Raw genomic sequence first — 19,714 nt, 5'->3', positions numbered from 1 at the left:
CTTTCTGGGCAGTTCTTAGCTGGTTATCATTATTATTATTTTTGGTAATCGTGATGCCTGGTTACTATGATGCGGTCTTCATCTGCTTTTTAATTTATAGTTGCCAGGGAGCGAGCGAAGAGGTTTTTGCCTTTAAATTGCTGGATGATGCGATCCTTTTGAGAACGGAGGAGCAGCATTTTAGAACGGAGAAAAAAACGTGCCGGTTGGTTCACTGCCTCCACACAAAACAAAAAATGAATTCCAAACCGCAGAAGTTGGCCTTCAAAATAAGCCGTTGATCTCAGTTTTAACCTTGGTTTTGTAGAAATGTCAAGGCTAGATTTGAGGAAGGGTCGGAAGGGAAAGGGAGATGTCACACCAAGCGAGGGGAGGGGTGTGTGTGTGTGACACAGAGGAGAATAAACGAGGCCACGAGAGTAAAGGATGTGTGGGACTCTTGGTGCTCTCACAGCTCGGTTGGCTACTTACAGATGTTTCATTACCCAACTAGGTAACATCATGAATGCTAGGAAAGGAGCGGCCTTTGCCCTCTTGCTTATATACAGGTGGCTTACCCTGTCCGTGTTTGTGGGAATCTGGGTTTCTTCTTGGCCGTTTACTATTCAATTGTCTGCATTGGAAGTTCCTTGACTGGGTATTCAAACCACTTCTATATAAAGAGAGAGCAAACCCCACTCTCTTCCAGCACTGATGATGTTACCTAATTGGGTCATGAAACGTCTGCAAGAAAACAACCGAACAGACAGCATCATGGACTCTACAGTTCTCCTCCTCCTCCTCCTCCCAGCACTGAAGATGTTACTTAGGGTAATGAAAAGTCTGCAAGAGAGCAGAGAGCATTAAGGACCCCACATTCCTCCTCCTCTCTTCAAACCCCACTCCTTTCTAGCACTGATGATGTTAACTAATTGGGTCATGAAACGTCTGCAAGAAAACAACCAAGCTCAGACAGCATTAAGGACCAACCCTGGGCTACAAATAGGTCCTGGAGTAGCTGTAACTGCTGGCTGGTCTTCAAAGGCGGCCCCATGCAGAAATGCATCTTGGCCAAGCATAAAAATTATAATCTCCCTCGTAGGTACAAGGACATTTACTCACTTGGAGATACCGCTTGAGAAAGATGAATTGTAGGGGAAAAAAACTTTTAATAAAATCGAGGTAGCTTTCAAAGAACAAGATGGCTTTTCTTCCCTGGACACACGTTCGCTATATGACAGAAGAGCCGAGCGGCTAAGGCCAGGGCCGCAAATTTACATGGTCATTGGCCTAAGTATTGAATAGACAAACTTCACAATCTTGTGTCCACAAGATTCAGAGAGGCAATATGGAAACTCGCAGGAAAAACCGGGACCGGAGGCAAACCATGGGTTGCCTGCCTCCGAGCTAAATTATGTTCTATTCTTACCCGCCACTTTTTTAGTTACTGTTCAACGACTCTGTGTGTGTGTGTGTGTGTATGCACATGCACATATATGCACCCTAACAAGAAGTCATCGCAAGTATTTGTAGAGGCCGTTTCTCATCAGTTTGAAGAGTCTCGGTTAAAAGTCCAGAGTCATTTTCTTTCTGGTAGATTAAAAAAAAATATTAATCCCCTCTCTCCCCGCAACCTGTTTGGACAATTTAACTTTCCCTTCCTGACATGTCAGTCTTCGAATTTAATAGATTTGGAAGCGTATTTGTCTATGTGTACACCACTTGGAGCCCCAGACCGGAAGCCCAAGCCGATTCCTCGATGCTGCTTAAACTCCATGGCTTTCTTGAATTCAGCTTCTAGGTTTTGTTGCAGTTCTTGCTCCCTGGGCCGGTCCAGAGCCATGTTTGATTTCTTAGCATTTGCCAGAGAACGCTGAGCTGGGGCCGAGTCTTTTTTAAATCCTCCCAGCAGTCTGTGAAATTTCATCTCTTGTTCCGGAGTTTCAAATGCCGCTGTGCTCCACTGGCCCAAACGATTGTCCTGAAGAACAAAGGGGAGAAAATTTAGCAGACTCTATGTGGCTCCACAAGTCCCTTTGATGACTTGTGGACTTCAGCTCCCAGAATTCCTCAGCCAGGTGATTAGCTGCTAAAACAGCTCAGCTGAAACAGACCGAACGCAAAATGGGGGGTGGGGGGGGGGTGCGTGCTCACCAATTCTTCCTTGGCAGTTTTGGTTTTGCCAGATTCCCGGTCGATCTCTTCTTGAAGCGCTTGCCGTCTCATCTGGAGCAAGAAAAGAATGGATTTGATTTCGGCGCCCCGGGAGAAAAACGTCAGTAAACTTGGAAAGAGGGGTGACAACCGGATTACTTTAGGGGAAGGGGTAGGCAACCTTGGCTCTTTTATGACTGGTGGACTTCAACTCCCAGAATCCCTGAGCCTGCCGTGCTGAGGGGAAAGAGAGGTTTCCAAGCTGAGCCATGCTGGCTGAGGAATTCTGGGAGTTGAAGTCCACGAGTCATAAAAGAGCCCAGGTTTTCTACCCCTGGCCTAGGCCTAGGCTGCTTTATGACTTGTGGACTTCAACTCCCAGAATTCCTGCGCCCGCCGTGCTGAGGGGAAAGGGAGAGGTTTCCAAGCTGAGCCATGCTGGCTGAGGAATTCTGGGAGTTGAAGTCTACGAGTCATAAAAGAGCCCAGGTTTTCTACCCCTGGCCTAGGCCTAGGCTGCTTTATGACTTGTGGACTTCAACTCCCAGAATTCCTGCGCCAGCCGTGCTGAGGGGAAAGGGAGAGGTTTCCAAGCTGAGCCGTGCTGGCTCAGGAATTCTGGGAGTTGAAGTCCACCAGTCATAAAAGAGCCAAGGTTGCCTACCCCTGGCCTAGGCCTAGGCCGCTTTATGACTCATGGACTTCAACTCCCAGAATTCCTGAGCCAGCCACGCTGAGGGGAAAGAGAGGTTTCCAAGCTGAGCCATGCCGGCTCAGGAATTCTGGGAGTTGAAGTCCACGAGTCATAAAAGAGCCAAGGTTGCCCACCCCTGCTTTAGGGCAAAAGTTGCTCAACCTTGACCACTTGAAGAGGTGTGGGCTTGCCCAGCCAGCTTTGCTTTCCTGGTTGGGGAATTCTGGGCGTTGGAAGTCCACCACCTCTTCAAGTGGCCAAGATGGAGAAACACAGCTTTAAGGAACATTTATTTATTCATTTATTAGATTTCTATACTGCCCTATTCCCGAAGGATTCAGGGCGGTTTACAGGGCAAAGTTAAAAAACAGTTAAAACAGTACAAAAGTTAAAATACAGTTAAAATTAAAACAGAATTAAATAACGTTAGCCTAAATTTAAAATTTAATTTAAAATTTAAAAATTTAAAACCCCTCAGTCCAGGCCAGCTAAATCAAACAACCAGGTTTTTTTTTGAATCTCTCTCTTTGATCCATAATAAAGAGCCTAGTTTATGCAATGCAAGCAGACCATACGCTGACATTATTGAAGGATCTCTGTGAAGACAAGCTACCCTTTTGAGGCTTAAAACGGCACTTAGGAAAACCACACAATCTTTTCACAGAGGTCCTCAAATTCTCTGGTGTCCTCTTCGTGTCGTCCTCCTCCCCACCACCCCACCCCACCCCAACCCCGTGCCTGCAATCACAGGCCAAACAGAATTTTCTCAGCAAAGGGGTTAGTGCAGATTGAATGTACGTACAATTGTCTGCTGATTATTCTAATGAATCTAGCTGATTCTAAATAGGCGAGAAGGGAAGAGGTGGAGGAGGGAAAGGGAAAGGAAAAGGGACTGAATTTAGTTTTTTTTTTAATCTTGAGACTAGTGGACATCCACAAGCACTATCCAAAATCCCCTTCCATACCCCCCCCCAAAAAAATCCAATATGGCTAAAGCGCTGGACATCCAAGAGGTCAGACAAGGTGGTCCCCTTCCATACAAATAAATAAATAATAAATAAATAAATAAATAAATAAAAATCCAATATAGCTGAAGCGCTGGACATCCAAGAGGTCAGACAAGGTGGTGATGGGACATCCTGTCTCTCCTCTTTGCATCCAAACCAGCCCTCATCTGACAAGGTCCCAACACAGCCCTAAGATAAAAAATGATTGTTACCTTGTCTATGTTCACTTCATCACAGTTTCCTTGTCTGAATGCCACCAGCTTCACTTCGTCTTCCGGCTCCTGTTTCTTTAAAAAAAACAAAAAGATATACTGTTGAAACCTCTTCAGGGTCGGGTATAGTGGGGTAAAAACCTTGTTGTAATCCTCCCCAATCTGATGTCACGCTACATTTCCCGCGCGCCCTACCATCGGCATCCAAATCCTAACTGAGCTGTTCCACTCTTTTAGCAGCCCCCGAGTTCCAAACATTTTGGAAGCCTAAATGGATTGTCGTGCCGAAAAGGCCAGAGGATACATTTAACAGCCAATTCTTCCTCTTTATATTAAAACTGCTTGGGGTACAGTAGATTTGCGAAGCAACAAAAGGCCAAGAGATAATCCTAGCCATCACAAAAGCCTTTCTTGGACAGGGCAGATAAAAATCAAAATTGACCGGAGCTTCTCGGCCTTCTAAATGAAAAGGCTGCTAGCGTACATTTCTGGAGGCATTTGAAATGCCAGCCTGAGCGTGAAATAGCTCGGAAGTATTAAGACGATTATTTGCAGCACACCGGGGAGTCCAGCGCAAAGGATGGGATGCGCTTGGTGGTATCTGGGCTGTGATTAAGTTGTGGGAGTGACGGCTTCTCTGGCGAAGCGCCCCCTCCCCACTATTCCAGCTGGATGCAGTTATGATCTCAAAAGATCGATCGACCAACTCATCCCATTAACAAGGCAATCTTTAACCGGGAGCATTCAACCTTGGCAACTTTTTAAGACTTGTGGACTTACTACAGCTCCCAGAATTCCCCAGCCAGCCATGGGGAAGTTGAAATCCACAAATTTCTGGGAATCCACAAATCTTTATAAAAATTCTCAAGGATTGGAAGACCCCTGATTTAAGCGTTTTTGCTGAAGCTGCATTTTCTTTTGGCATTCACAGCTGCTCAAAATACGAAACCGATATTTCCCCAGCCTCCTTCCGAGACCACACGGGAAGCTGGAACGCAGACTTGCAAGGATTCCACTTTCCTACGGGGATTATAGGGTTTAACGGAGCCTTTGCTTCCATAAACAGTCAGAAAACTGGAGCCCCTTTGAAAGGGTTAGCCTAGCAAAATATTACCTATAGTTTTGGGGTGTTTTTCCCCCCCCTACAACTTTCTCAAACCGCCAGGTTTCTGAGATGGCAACGCTGACTGTTTTTTGTGCCAGAACTGCAGCGGATAGAAGCCTGGGTCTCTCTTTAAAAAAAAAAAAAAGCTAGGTATTGAAAGCAGAGAAAGTTCTAAAGAATAAGTCGGAGATCTCCAACCACAATTGGAGAGGCTTCTGATTAACATCAGGAACCTACCGCAAAGTGTCTCCAGTGTGCAGGTTGTCCAGTGTGTTTTATTTTCCTTTGTTATTTTAGCGTTTGTGCTTTTGTAAAAAAAAAAGGGGGGGGGCGAGAAAACTTCGAGCTGAACTCCAGCCCTACCTTACAATCTGCATTTGCGGTCTGGGGAGGGGGGCTCCCAGGGCCACAAACCAGACTGAGGGGAGGGGCATTGGTGGCCTATCCTCTTATTAAAGGGAATTTGCTCCCCCCTCCTCAAAAAACAAAACACAACTGCTCTTTTAACGGCTTGAACAAAATTGAGGTCCATAAGCCTTCCCCCCCCCCCGGGGACTCAAGTGTTTTGCAGCTGGAATTAGTCCTCCTACAGAGGCGACAGGATGGCAGTTTCACAAGAGAATTTTCTTCTCTGAAATACTATGTGGTATTAATAGTATAGTACAGTACTGCTCTTTAGAAGGCCAGATCCTGAAGCTAAAACTCAAATCCTTTGGCCACCTAATGAGAAGGAAGGACTCACTGGAGAAGAGCCTAATGCTGGGAAAGATTGAGGGCAAGAGAAGAAGGGGACGACAGAGAATGAGGTGGCTGGATGGAGTCACTGAAGCAGGAGGCGTGAGCTTAAAGGGACTCCAGAAGATGGTAGAGGACAGGAAGGCCTGGAGGAATGTTGTCCATAGGGTCGCGATGGGTCGGACACGACTTCGCAGCTAACAACAATATTGTAGGGTTGAAAGGCCCAGAGAAATCAAACTCCTTAAACCACTGGTTTGACTGTCAAACTGATCTCAGCAGTTCCACAGAAATCCGCCTTTCTGCAATTTAAATCTGTGATCCTTTCTCCTCTGGTTTGGGATGATACACAGCAGGTTTTCAGTGTCTTTTATGAACCTCCCTTCAAAGCTAGACCAATAAATTTAATCAATAAAATTCACAGCTGTTAAATGGATCACGCAGCCGTTTAAACAGATCCAGCTTCCTACACTGACTTGACTTTTCAGAGGCCAGCTGAGAAGGTTGCAAATGGTGACCACGTGATCCCAGGACGATGCAACCGTCATAAATATAAATATAAGAGCCTTGGTGGAGCAGTGGGCTAATGCCTCCTTAAGTAACACCAGCTGCCTGCAATTAGTGCAGGTTCGAGTCCCACCAGGCTCAAGGTTGACTCAGCCTTCCATCCTTCCGAGGTAGGTAAAATGAGGACCCAGATTGTTGGGGGCAATAAGCTGACTTTGTAATAATGCCACTGGGGGGGGGGCGAAAGCCCTAATAAGCAGGCATATACATAGAATGAAGGCTACTGCTAAGTTTGTAAGCCGCCCTGAGTCTTCGGAGAAGGGCGGGATATAAATGGAATTAAAATAAAAATAAATAAAATAAATACAAGCCATCTGCCAAGTGCCCGAATTTTGATCACCCGACCACAGTGGGAAGACCAGCTTTTAAGTCGCTATTTTTCAGTGCCGTAAACTGCACAGACACGAAATGAATGGTTTGGAAGTTGAAGACTAGCTATACTATTACTACTATTTGAAGTCATGCTTTAGTCCCAACTGAAATTTTGCAAAGTGCCAATTTAGTTCAGATCTAAGCCCATAAATTAAAAAAAATAAAAATAAAAAAAAATTACCACCGGTCTTCTCAATTCCATGTGTAGCTTACTTTCCTTTTTCTTCTTTGCTTTCTTCTTGTTATCTTGAGAGTTTTTAATTTCCTCCTTTTTCTTCTTTTTCTTGATCTGTTCTTGGCTGCCCTCAAATCCGTCACGGTCATCCCTCCCCACGCCGTCTCGTTCCACTTTGCGCTTCTTGGCTTTCTTTCTCTTTTCCTTCCCTCCCGGTGCTCCCATCTTGGATAAGACATCTTGGCCAGCTTCTGCAAAATGGCTCCCATCTCCAGTCTTTCTTTTCGCTTCTTTCTTGGCTGCTTTATTAACTTCTTTAGGGGCCTCGCAGACCCCCAGCCCTTCCTTAGAGCCGCATTTTAGGCTACATTCACTCATAATATTGCAGCAGTTTTCCTGGATCCTGGCTAAGGAGGAAAGGGAAGCAATACTTATTTTCTTCAGCTTCTTCTTCTCCTTCTTGATGGCTTCGCTGTCTTTTTCTGATCTACAGGCCAAATCTCCCCCTTGTTGCATCCCAGCACTCTTCTTACTTTGGGCAATCTGTTCTTTTGAAATGCTGTTGCTGTTCTCTTGATTGCCCTTGCGGTCGTCAAGGGGTTTCGTCTTGACATTTTCACCCACAACTTTCCGGCCACGGGTCCTACTCTTTTTCTGACTGGAGAGCATTTCTTGGCAAAGATCAGGGCCGGTAGGTTTGTCTTTTCGTTTCTCCTTTTTCTTCTTTTTCCTTTTCATCACCGATTCTTCATCTTGCCTGTCAACTTCAAGAACACTCTTGTCGCATTTCTTACTCAGGTGAAAATCGATACCATCCACACCCTGAGAGTTTTGGAATTGGGTAGAGAAAAGCTTTTGGTCTTTCTCTTTTTTGGACCCCTTATTTCTTTTCTTGGTGTTTCTTAACGATTCTGAATCCGAGCCACTTTCTATAACCACGGTAGAGCTTGCACGGATTTCCTCCTTGGATTCAGTGTCTCTCTCTTTCTTCTTTCGACCTGGCCCTTCTGAACTCATTTCTTTGACCAAGCATTTTAATTTTTTTGGCTTGACTTTTTTGGCGAAATCTGAATAGCGTCCTTCGAGGCTTTCAATTATAACAACCTGGCCAGAATTCGGATCTTTAGCTTTGTTCCTTTTCCTTCCTGTTTGCTCAGGATTCTTCATATTTTGGGGGATTTCTCTGGAGGGGGGGGCATAAAAACACAAAAGGATAAGAGGTTTTAGGATACAGGATCACTACAAATGGTGAACAGACCTCCGCTCGTGAAGTAGCATACATTTATCACAACACATCTGCAAGGGCAATTATTTGGAACAGAATGCTAAACAAGGCCAGTTTCTTTTCAAAGTACAGGCTGCTTACGACCACAGTGGAGCCCAAAACTTCTGTCGCTAATCAAGACCGTTGAGAAAGGAGTTGTGGCCACCTTAATTACCTTTTTTGCCAGAGTTAAGCAAATTGCTGCAGTTGTTAAGTGAATCGTGCACTGGCTTCCCCCATTGGCTTGGCTTCTCAGAAGCTGGTTGGGAAGATCGCAAGTGGCAATCATACGGCCCTGGGGCACTGCAACCATCATAAATACATGGCAGTTGCCAAGAATATACCCAATACTCCTTCCTTTTCTCCCCGCAAGAACAACTCTATGAGGTGGGTTGGGCTGAGAGAGGACTGGCTCAAAGTCATCTAGTTGGCTTCCATGCCTAAGGCAGGACTAGCTCACCATCTCCTGGTTATTGGCCCAAAATCACCCAACCGGCTTTCATGCCTAGGGCAGAACTAGAACACACCATCTCCTGGATATTGGCCCAAAGTCACCCAACTGGATTTCATGCCTAGGGCCGAACTAGAACTCACTATCTCCTCGCTATTGACCCAAACTCACCCAACCGACTTTCATGCGTAGGGCAGAACTAGAACTCACCATCTCCTGGTTATTGACCCAAAGTCACCCAGCCGGCTTTCATGCCTAGGGCAGAACTAGAACTCACCATCTCCTGGTTATTGGCACAAAATCACCCAGCTGGCTTTCATGCCTAGGGCAGAACTAGAACACACCATCTCCTGGTTATTGGCCCAAAGTCACCCAACTGGATTTCACGCCTAGGGCCGAACTAGAACTCACTATCTCCTCGCTATTGACCCAAACTCACCCAACCGACTTTCATGCGTAGGGCCGAACTAGAACTCACCATCTCCTGGTTATTGGCCCGAAGTCACCCAGCTGGCTTTCACGCCTAGGGCAGAACTAGAACTCACCATCTCCTGTTTATTGGCCCAAAAATCACCCAGCTGGCTTTCATGCCTAGGGCAGAACTAGAACTCACCATCTCCTGGTTTCATGCCTAGGGCAGAACTCGAACTCACCATCTCCTGGTTTCATGCCTAGGGCAGAACTCGAACTCACCATCTCCTGGTTTCATGCCTAGGGCAGAACTAGAACTCACCGTCTCCTGCTTTCCAGCCTCCCCCCCAGAAAATACCGTTTGACAAACGGTGCAAAATACCCGCCTTGTAAAACTGCCCCGGGGATCGGATCTGTTTGGAATCCAAAGGCACCCCCCCACCAACGATCCCCCTGCCAGACCCCTGCAGTCCTGCCCCATACCTGCAAGACCCTGGAGAAAAAGGCCCTTCCCCAACCTGGCGCCCTGGCAGCCCACCCACCCCCACCCCACCAAAGAGCCCCCTCCCCACTCACCTCTCGCCCCTTCCCAGGCGGCCACGCGGAAGACCCTGCAGTTCCTCTCCCGCCGGCGGCGGCGGGCGACGGCGTCGGCGGGAGGCGAGGCAGCTCTTTCCGGCTCGACCCGGAAGTGAAAAAGCGGCGGGAGCCCCCGTCGCCTAGAGACGCGCCTCGCCGTCGCCTGGCAACGGCTTCCTCGCTCGCGCCCATCCATGGCCGCCGTCGCCGAGGAGGCTCCGCTGCGGAGCCTCTGGGAGGAGATTTGCGCAGGTGGAGACGGAAGCGGCTAGCCGGGAGGGGGGGGCGGGCTTCTGGGGGGGGGTTTGCCGAAGTGGGGGGGTCCCCGAGGTGGTGGTGGTGGTGGGAAAGTTCCAGAATATATCCCAAATCCTTAACGAGGAGGGGGGGGGGTTGGACTTAGGGACGCTGGCGGCAGAACTGGGGGCGGCCAGCAGGTGGCGGCAGAGAGACCCAGGAAAGTTTTGCAGGACTTTTTGCGGTGCATCCAGCTCGCCCTTGCAAAGGAAGGGCGCGCAAGGGTGTATGCACGTGCGAAAGGGGTGCCCGTGCGTGTGTGCGCGTGCAAACGGGCGTGTTCCTCCCTGGGGAGAGAAGGCTGACCGGGCAGCAGAAATATATTTTTTTTAAATTCCATTTATATCCCGCCCTTCTCCGAAGACTCAGGGCGGCTTACAAGCTTAGCAGTAGCCTTCATTCTATGTATATGCCTGCTTATTAGGGCTTTCGCCCCCCCCCCAAGCGGCATTATTACAAAGTCAGCTTATTGCCCCCAACAATCTGGGTCCTCATTTTACCTACCTGGGAAGGATGGAAGGCTGAGTCAACCTTGAGCCTGGTGGGACTCGAACCTGCAATAATGGCAGGCAGCTGGTGTTACTGAAGGAGGCATTAGCCCACCGCTCCACCAAGGCTCCTCCTCCTCCTCCTCCTCCTCCTCCTCCTCCTCTTCTTCTTCTTCTTCTTCTTCTTCTTCTTCTTCTTCTTCTTCTTCTTCTTCTTCTTCTTCTTCTTCTTCTTCTTCTTCTTCTTCTTCTTCTTCTTCTTCATCCCACTTATATCCCGCCCTTCTCCGAAGACTCAGGGCGGCTTACAATTTAAGCACAAACCAATGTGCTTAGCAATAGCCTTCATTCTATGTATATGCCTGCTTATTAGGGCTTTCGCCCCCCCCCCAGCAGCATTATTACAAAGTCAGCTTATTGCCCCCAACAATCTGGGTCCTCATTTTACCTACCTGGGAGGGATGGAAGGCTGAGTCAACCTTGAGCCTGGTGGGACTCGTACCTGCACTAATGGCAGGCAGCTGGTGTTACTTAAGGAGGCATTAGCCCACTGCTCCACCAAGGCTCATAGAGGTCCATGCACACACAGTTTTTATTGGAAACACACACACACACAGAAAGGGAATGCGACAGCCTTGGTTCCTTTCACCTTTGGTTTGTGCAGGGTTTAATGCAGGAACTTGGCCGCCCTAAGGCGTGTTGGACTTCAACTCCCAGAATTCCCCGGGTGCCTGGGGAATTCTGGGAGTTGAAGCCTACACGTCTTCCGGTGGCCGAGTTTGAGAAACACTGCATTAGTGTTTGTGCGTGCCCCGTGCTTAGATTAGATTTGATTAGTGCCCAGATTTAAGATTTGGGAGTCAAGTCTTGAGTTACCAGATGTAGCATGTGTTTCTGTTATTTCAAAGCGTGCATTTTAGCCCTAAATTGAATAAATCGGTTTTGCATGCCTTTTGTTTTCCTTTTGACACGGTAGCTTATCGTTTTCTTTAAAAGTACAACCAGAAAAAAAAACACATTTTCCCTATCTAATCTATAAATAAATCTTTAAAGCCTGGCCATTCTAATTTAGCCAGAGAAATCCTTTAAGAGCTTCCAGGAACAGCAACAAATTAAACGTCTTGATCTTTAATCCTTCAAATAGGGTTCCACAAGTTAATTTCTTATCCTTTTCTCTTTGTCCTTTTCATTTTCTCTCTCTCTCGCTTTCTTGGAAACAAACAAACAAGAATTTGAAGCCCAACAGCCTGTTCATCCAGATCATTTGGAAAAGAAAGAGGTACCTCCACCTGCCTTACAGGTAAAAAAAAGAAAAAAGAAAAATCCAGATGGTGGTTATCTTCAGCTTCTTAAAAAATAATAATCCTGGAACTCTTTTATTTTATTTATTTATTTATTTATTTTATTTCCATTTATATCCCGCCCTTCTCCGAAGACTCAGGGCGGCTTACAAGCTTAGCAGTAGCCTTCATTCTATGTATATGCCTGCTTATTAGGGCTTTCACACACACCCCAGTGGCATTATTACAAAGTCAGCTTAATTGCCCCTAACAATCTGGGTCCTCATTTTACCTACCTGGGAAGGATGGAAGGCTGAGTCAACCTTGAGCCTGGTGGGACTCGAACCTGCACTAATGGCAGGCAGCTGGTGTTACTTAAGGAGGCATTAGCCCACTGCTCCACCAAGGCATCTTTTATGCTCTTTTTTTAAAAAAAACGAGAGGATAAATATTCCATATAACGTTGCCAAAAGATTGTTATTATAGATACACTGCCCAGTTGCACAGAAACACTGAAAGCGTACAGTGTTTGAGGTATTTTAGTTTCAAGGGGGAAAAACAACGACAGACTGTTCTACAAGCAAGATATCAGCATGGCTGGGGGATTCTGGGAGTTGAAGTCTACAAGTCTTAAAGAATGGACACCCCTGCCTTGAAATGTCAGTTAAAGGGGTCAGGTTAATCCAAATTGGGAATCCTGACTTGTGGTGTCTTTCCAAACCCAAATCGCCTACCAGGGTTTGTCCTAAGCTTCTGAGCTACTCAGCTCAGTCTTGGAACCCCTCCCTCTGATTTTTCTCCAGCTTTGCCTGGAGATGCCAGAAGCTGAATTTAGATATTTCTGCATGCATGTCTGCCGCTAAGGCACCACCCCACCCCTATGCAGCAAATCTCATTTTGCAGCTTGCACATTATATGTCTTAATGTGAACTGACAAGCTCAGTTCACTGCAGCCAGCTTCGTCTTTACAAATCTTGAGCTAAACTTGGCTCTTGTTTTTCTGTGTGTTCTTACATATTTCAGTTTCCTGGTCTTAATCAGAAGAACTGTGAGTCCCCCTAAGTTGTGTAATCCCCTTTTTCCCCATTATCTAATTTTTTTAAAAAAAATTCCAAAATTCTTATTATTAAGAACTGTGATTTCCCCCCCCCTAATGATCATTTAACGATTGTTTTCCCCCCACAATGAAGCTTGGGATGACATAGATGTGGCTTTTTAAACATATGCACTATAAATTCCTGACCTTGTAAGTTTGGCTAATGCCTGGATCAAACCAAGAAACCTAAGCACTCAATCCGGGAGGATATTCCAGATACATTTCTAACCCTTTAGATCAGGGCTGTGTCAAACTGCCAGCCCACGGGCCGGATGCGTCATGCCGAAACCGCGCCCACCCCATTGCCGGCAATAGGAAAAGAAAAAAAGTTCAACTGGTGTATTTAAAGTCTTCATTTAAATTGGAGCAGGGTGTTCACCTCCTCGTTTTTTGCTTTTTAACAGGTTCCTGCAGAGGTTGGGTCACTGCCAGATTTGAAAGGGGATGACAGCAGATCTGTGATTACTGAGGAAGTGCTCTCTCAGAAAACCCTGTCTTTTCTTTCTGAATTGGTCGCTCCTGACCTAAAAACATGTAAGTCGTCCTGCAGCTTCTCTTCCTTTATCAGGAGCCCTTTTTTAAAAAAAAAGAGAGAGAGAGGGAGGGAGAGAGGGAGAAAGAGAGAGAAAGAGAGAGAGAGGGAGGGAGGGAGGGAGAGAGGGAGAAAGAGAGAGAGGGAGGGAGGGAGAGAGAGGGAGAAAGAGAGAGGAAGGGAGAAAGAGAGAGGGAGGGAGGGAGGGAGGGAGAAAGAGGGAGGGAGGGAGGGAGGGAGAGAGGGAGAAAGAGAGAGAGGGAGGGAGGGAGAGAGAGGGAGAAAGAGAGAGAGGGAGGGAGAAAGGGAGAAAGAGAGAGGGAGGGAGGGAGGGAGAAAGAGGGAGGGAGGGAGGGAGAGAGAGGGAGAAAGAGAGAGAGGGAGGGAGGGAGGGAGAGAGGGAGAAAGAGAGAGAGGGAAGGAGAGAGAGAGAGAGAGAGAGAGGAGAAAAGGGACATCCAGTCTTAACCCAGGCTTTCTGCCCAATTCGTAGTTGCAGTCTACGGCATTGGGGCTGGCCCATTCTCAGCCATTTCTAATGCACGTTTTAAAGCAGAGACAGAAGAGCGGACCAAAGTGCCTTCACTTTTGTAGTCCTCGACTTCCAACAGTTTGTTTAGTGACTGCTCGAAGTTAACGACTGCACTGGAAAAAGGGACTTAACGATCGTTTTTCCACACGTGACGACCACTGTCGCATCCCTGCGGGTCAGGTGATCAAAATGCAGAGGCTTGGCAGCCGACTCATGTTTATGACGGTCTCAGGGTCCTGGGTCAAGTCATCATCGCCTTCCGTGAAACTGTGGCAAGAAAGGTCGTAAAACGAGGCAAAACTCACTTCACAGCTGTCTCACTTAGCAACAGAAATTTGGGGCTCCGTCGAGGACTGCCTGTATTTATTTATTAGATTTTTTTTATTATTCCACCTTTAGTTTTATAAAGGACTCAAGGCAGCGAAGGTCCATAATACTCCTTCCGTAATACGTCAATAATACTCCTTCCTCACAGAACAGCAACCCTGTGAAGTGGTGGTTGTCAAAAGCCCTAGGTTGTTGGAAGATGGAAGAAAGGAATAGAAGAGGTTGTAGTTATTCGTTTACTTATTTAACAAATTTGTAGAGTCGTTTCCCTCCACCCCCCAACTCACAATAGGTGATTCTGGAGGGCTTACAATGGACGAGAGGAGAAAGTTAAAAGGAGCGAGTAGCAACTGGGGGACCGGGAAAGGAAGAAAGGAGTCTGTGAACCACAGGGCTGATTATTTACATCGGGGGTCTTCAAACTTGGCCCTTTTATGACTTGTGGACTTCAACTCCCAGAATTCCTGAGCCGGCCTGGCTCAGCTTGGAAACCTCTCCCTTTCCCCTCAGCATGGCTGGCTCAGGAATTCTGGGAGTTGAAGTCCATAAGTCATAAAGCGGCCTAGGCCAGGGGTAGGTAACCTTGGCTCTTTTATGACTCATGGACTTCAACTCCCAGAATTCCTGAGCCAGCATGGGGGAACTATGGCCCCTTCATGACTCGTGGACTTCAACTCCCAGAATTCCTGAGCCAGCATGGGGGAACTATGGCCCCTTCATGACTCGTGGACTTCAACTCCCAGAATTCCTGAGCCACCCTGGCTCAGCTTGGAAACATCTCCCTTTCCCCTCAGCATGGCTGGCTGAGGAATTCTGGGAGTTGAAGTCCACGAGTCATAAAAGGGCCAAGCTTGAAGACACCCCCCCCCCGATTTACACAATATGTAAATGGAACAGACTTAATATTTACATGGTTGTAAAAACAAATGTTGGTCTTTCCAGGTACTCCCAGGGAATTCTTGGAATGCTACATTTTCCCAGTGCTTCTTCCTGGGATGGTAGAACTCTTGCATCAAGCTAAGAAAGAAAGATGTTTCGAGGTGAGTCCCAAAACCGTTTCCGGGAGGGTGTGACTTTCCAGACGCCCGGATCAGCTTGACAAAGCCACACGTTGATGGCTTTTGTAGGAGATGGACTAGACGACCTCCAAGGACTCTTCAAACTCTGTTAGGACCAGGCTGAGCCGGAGGGAAGGGTCAAACGCGTCATCAGTCTCTGCTGCCCCTTCCCACCCACAAGTCCAGCACACTTTGAATTGCTTTGACTCTTTACCTGCCGCAAATGTGCCTTGACCGTCAGTAGTTCAGATCCTTGCAGAGAGCTGGCAATAAACTGGTATTCAATTTGAACAATCCCGGTTCCTGGTTTCTTCCCCCTGACGGTTTTGCAGGCCTGGGATGGAGGGATCAGAAACAGTGGCTGGGGAATTCTGGGAGTTGAATCCCCTCCCCCCCCCCTCAAAGTTGTTGAGTTTGAAGAAACTACAGCTTAAGTCTTTACAAGCAGCTGTTCTTCCCAGCATCCCAGTAGTGAGTTTGAAACGCTTGCTTCCCTGCAGGTTTAATAACGGCTTTTAGGGGAACCAACCTTATTAAGCCTTCGTTTCCATTTTTTACTTCTTTGTTGTTGTTTTTTGTGGACTGGCTTTTCATAGTTAAAAGGTAAAGATTCCCCCGCACATGTGTGCTAGTCGTTTCCGACTCTAGGGGCCGGTGCTCATCTCCGTTTCAAAGCCAAAGAGCCAGCGCTTGTCCGAGGACGTCTCTGTGGTCATGTGGCCGGCATGACCAGACGCCAAAGGTGCACGGAACGCTATTACCTTCCCACCGGATTGGTCCCTATTTTTCTACTTGCATTTTTACGTGCTTTCGAACTGCTAGGTTGGCAGAAGCTGGGACGAGTAACAGGCGCTCACTCTGCTACGCGGCATTCGGGATTCGACCTGCCAAACTGCCGACCTTCTGATCGATAAGCTCAGCGTCCTAACCCACTGAGCCACCGCGTCCCTTTTCATAGTTAAGATGCAGCAATTCACGGTAGTTTCATCGCCTACCCCATTTTTTATATGCATATAAAAAGTTTTTGTTTTGTTTTTGTTTTTTAAAAAAGCTCCAGTATAGGTAGAAGGCTTGATTGGCTTGATTGGTCTGTGAGATGCTTTTTAAAAAGACCGATGCATTTTTACGAAGGGCTGAGCAAGCGGCACTGGGTGCTTTACAGAATTTGATTTTTACAGGTGGTCCTAGATTTGCAACAGTTTGCTGAGCAACTGAAGTTGCAGCGGCCCGGAAAACAGTGAGATACGATGTTCTTCACGCTTAACGACCGTTACAGCATTCCCCGCGATCACGTGATCACAATTCGGAGGTTTGGCAACCGACTCACGTTAATGACGGTTGCAACGTCCCGGGATCACGTGATCCTCTTTTGCGACCTTCTGGTCGTAGCACAAGGACTATCTGTATTGTATTAACACAAAATGCATCTTTACGAGAACTACTAGGCAAGTCAAAAGTCTGCAAAACCTAAGTGGTGACGGCGTCTTACAACTTCTTCCTTTCCCGGGAGGGATTTAATTGCAAACCCTCACCATCCTTAGCCCAGCAGGAGGCTGGCAATGGATGATGGGATTTGAAGTCCTATTCAGCCAGAAGGCAGTTCTTGCGTTTTAAGAGCGCAGCAAATCCGCCCCTTCCCAAACCTCTCGGGTGAAATATTCCGAGGCTAATAAAAGCAGGGTTGGCAGAGTAATAAAAACAAACGAGCGAGGGTGCATTTGTTTGTGTGAGTGAGTGAGGTTGTGTGTTTTATCAGAATGTCCTGAACTGTGGAAAAGTGTCCGTGGCAGTGGGCGTATCCATAAATTAAAGCAGGCAGGGTGGCGGAATTATCTTATGCCCTGCATTGTGTTCTAGAGTGTAAGACAAACACAGCCAAGAATGGGAGGTTATTCTCGTTGTGGAAAATAGCGTGCAGCACATCTGCCACTAAACAATGCGCATTGTTAGGGAGGTTTCCTGTGCACATCCGTGGGTGCTTAACCCAGCCCAGCTCTGCGCAGAACCGGCCTTTGTGCTTTCTTTAAAGACAGTCAGAGCCCTGAAAAATAAATACTGTAAGGCTGTTAACCTTTTTTTTTTTTGCCACGGCTCTTCAGCAAATCACTGCGGTTGTTAAGTGAATCGTGTCGTTAAGCGAATCCAGCTTCACTTTGCTTGTGGGAAGGTTGCAGCTGGCGATCACGTGACCCCGGGATGCCCCCTTGCGTCGTAAATACAGAGTGTCCAAATTTTGATCATCCGACGGTGGGGATGCTGTGTGAAGGTCGTAAGCGCGAGAACCGGGTCGCAAGTCCCTTTTTTTTCAGCGCCATTGTAACATCGGTCAAATGGTCACAAGTCGGGGACCCCTTGTACTCCTTCTCTGTGGGATGCAGGGACATCTGCTTACAATGGCCGTAATAATACAACTCCAATCGATGCGACGACTCTGCACAAATACAGTCATTTGCATGAATATTTACATCCCACCTCTCATTATTTTTATCAACAACTCAAGATGAGAAACCCACACGCAATACTCCTTCCTGGCTCCTATTTTCCCCCACAACAGCAACCCTGTGAGGTGGGTTGGGCTGAGAAGACAGGTTCTGTCATGGTCATATCCTCCCTTGCCGCCCCGTGGATGCCCACCGTTTGTTTTTGTTTTTTTGTCTGTTGAACGTGGCTGTTTCCATGTCAACTTGCCCTTTGGAGAAAAAAGCAGAATCAAAATAAAAATAATAAAAAAGGACCCCATCAGTTCTCATCATTGTTTTCCTGAACTTGGTGTCTCTTCTGTCCTTTCAGAGGAAACAGACAAGATTTATCGCCCTTGATTTCCTCACGGAGTGGTTATACAAGTAAGTTCCTTGCTCGGGGTTAAGTATTTGAAGATCATTCTGTTACTTTTCTGCCCCCTTCTCACAAGAGAAGCCTTGTGGAGCCTTGGTGGAGCAGTGGGCTAATGCCTCCTTAAGTAACACCAGCTGCCTGCAATTAGTGCAGGTTCGAGTCCCACCAGGCTCAAGGTTGACTCAGCCTTCCATCCTTCCCAAGTAGGTAAAATGAGGACCCAGATTGTTGGGGGCAATTAGCTGACTTTGTAATAATGCCGCTTGGGGGTGTGTGTGTAAGCCCTAATAAGCAGGCATATACATAGAATGAAGGCTATTGCTAAGCTTGTAAGCCGCCCTGAGTCTTCGGAGAAGGGCGGGATATAAATGGAATTAAAATAAAATAAATAAAGAGACCAATGCAGAGAGTCCCTGACTTACAATACTTTGTTCAGTGACCGTTGGGAGTTATAAAGGGCCTTGAAAGAAAAAAAAAAGACTTGGCTATTTTTCACACTTACAATCATGGCAGCATCCCAACGATGGCACGGATCAAAATGTAGACATTGGGCCACTAACTCATATTTATGACGGTTGACGTGTCCCGGAGTCATGTGACCCCCCCCCTTTGGCGACCTTCTGGGAAGCCAGATTCACGTAACAACCTTGTTACTAACTTCACAACGGCTTAGCAGCTGTGGTAAAACGGGGGCCAAACTCACTTAACAAGTGTCTCTCTTGATGGCAGAAATTTGCGTTACGGTCGTAATTTGAGGGCTTAGTTTTTACTCTCCCTTTTTGTCTGTGTCTGCTTTTCCCCGCAATCCCGATCCTCCCAGCCACAACGCGAAGAGAAAAGACGAACCGTTTGTAGAGTTTTTCGAGATCCCTTTCGTGAAGGATTGGCTAAAGGACCAGTAAGTATTTACTCGTGGTTTACACACAGTTCTATCTTTGGCTGCACTTCTTATCCCGTGAAAGAGAGTGAAACGCACTCAGCTTCTCCCCCTTTTTTTTTCATTTTTCATTTCTCCTTTCTTCGTCACAATCACAACCCTCTCGACAGGCAGGATAATTTGAGCACCGCTTCCTTGCAGAGTTGTGGGTTTTTTTCCCCCCTTGGGTTGCTTTGCATAGGGGAAGGCGGAGTGGCAAATAAATAAATAAATGAATGAATTTCCACAAGGTTTTTCGGACATGGTTTGCCATTGCCTCCTTCCTAGGGCTGAGAGAGAGGGACTGGCTTGGGGTTTTCGTGACTCTCGATAGGGGTAGAACCGACTCACACACGGCTGTTTGTTTCTTTATTTAATTAACCAGTTAAGCTAAGTGATTCTCAGTGGCTTATAATTGTAAGAGGTTTCCCTCGGAGAATAAATTTCATAGGATAAGGGAATCCCTGCCGTTCAGTCCAGAGGAACCAAGTTTCTCCAGACCAAGAAAGCAGGAGGCGGCGAGTTCTAGTCCCGCCACGGGCATCAAAGCCACCTGGGTGACTTTGGGCCCAGTCACCAGGAAATGGGGAGTTCTAGTCCTGCCTTAAGCCTGAAAGCCAACTGGATGACTTTGGGCCGATCACCAAG

General features: G+C 47.0%; 3 protein-coding genes across 3 annotated transcripts in view; 2 read left to right on the top strand and 1 right to left on the bottom strand.

The window, feature by feature from the left end:
* The window catches only part of VPS35L (VPS35 endosomal protein sorting factor like), a 47,050-nt gene extending 46,829 nt beyond the window's left edge, over positions 1-221 (top strand). The window contains exon 32 of the mRNA XM_081338398.1: positions 101-221. The gene's annotated coding sequence lies outside the window, so the exon portion shown is untranslated. The remainder of the gene's footprint in view (positions 1-100) is intronic.
* A 1,417-nt stretch (positions 222-1,638) lies between these two features.
* KNOP1 (lysine rich nucleolar protein 1) lies at positions 1,639-9,802 on the bottom strand. The gene is made up of 5 exons (XM_081338403.1): positions 9,703-9,802; positions 7,007-8,183; positions 4,047-4,121; positions 2,134-2,205; positions 1,639-1,960 (listed from the first exon to the last, which is right to left on the bottom strand). The coding sequence occupies exons 2-5, from the start codon at positions 8,165-8,167 to the stop codon at positions 1,649-1,651; spliced, it is 1,620 nt and encodes a 539-aa protein (XP_081194529.1). The 5' UTR covers positions 8,168-8,183; positions 9,703-9,802; the 3' UTR covers positions 1,639-1,648.
* On the top strand, positions 2,131-19,186 carry IQCK (IQ motif containing K). The gene is made up of 5 exons (XM_081338412.1): positions 2,131-2,254; positions 13,271-13,400; positions 15,200-15,297; positions 18,106-18,158; positions 18,971-19,186. Exons 1-5 carry the CDS (start codon positions 2,222-2,224, stop codon positions 19,050-19,052), a joined length of 396 nt encoding a protein of 131 aa, XP_081194538.1. The 5' UTR covers positions 2,131-2,221; the 3' UTR covers positions 19,053-19,186.
* Positions 19,187-19,714: the final 528 nt, after the last annotated feature.

This window comes from Vipera berus (assembly GCF_964194415.1).
Source record: "Vipera berus genome assembly, chromosome: 13".
Taxonomy (NCBI): Eukaryota; Metazoa; Chordata; class Lepidosauria; order Squamata; family Viperidae; genus Vipera; species Vipera berus.
Note: the sequence above shows the minus strand (reverse complement) of the source record. Positions and strands in the feature narration are given on the sequence as shown.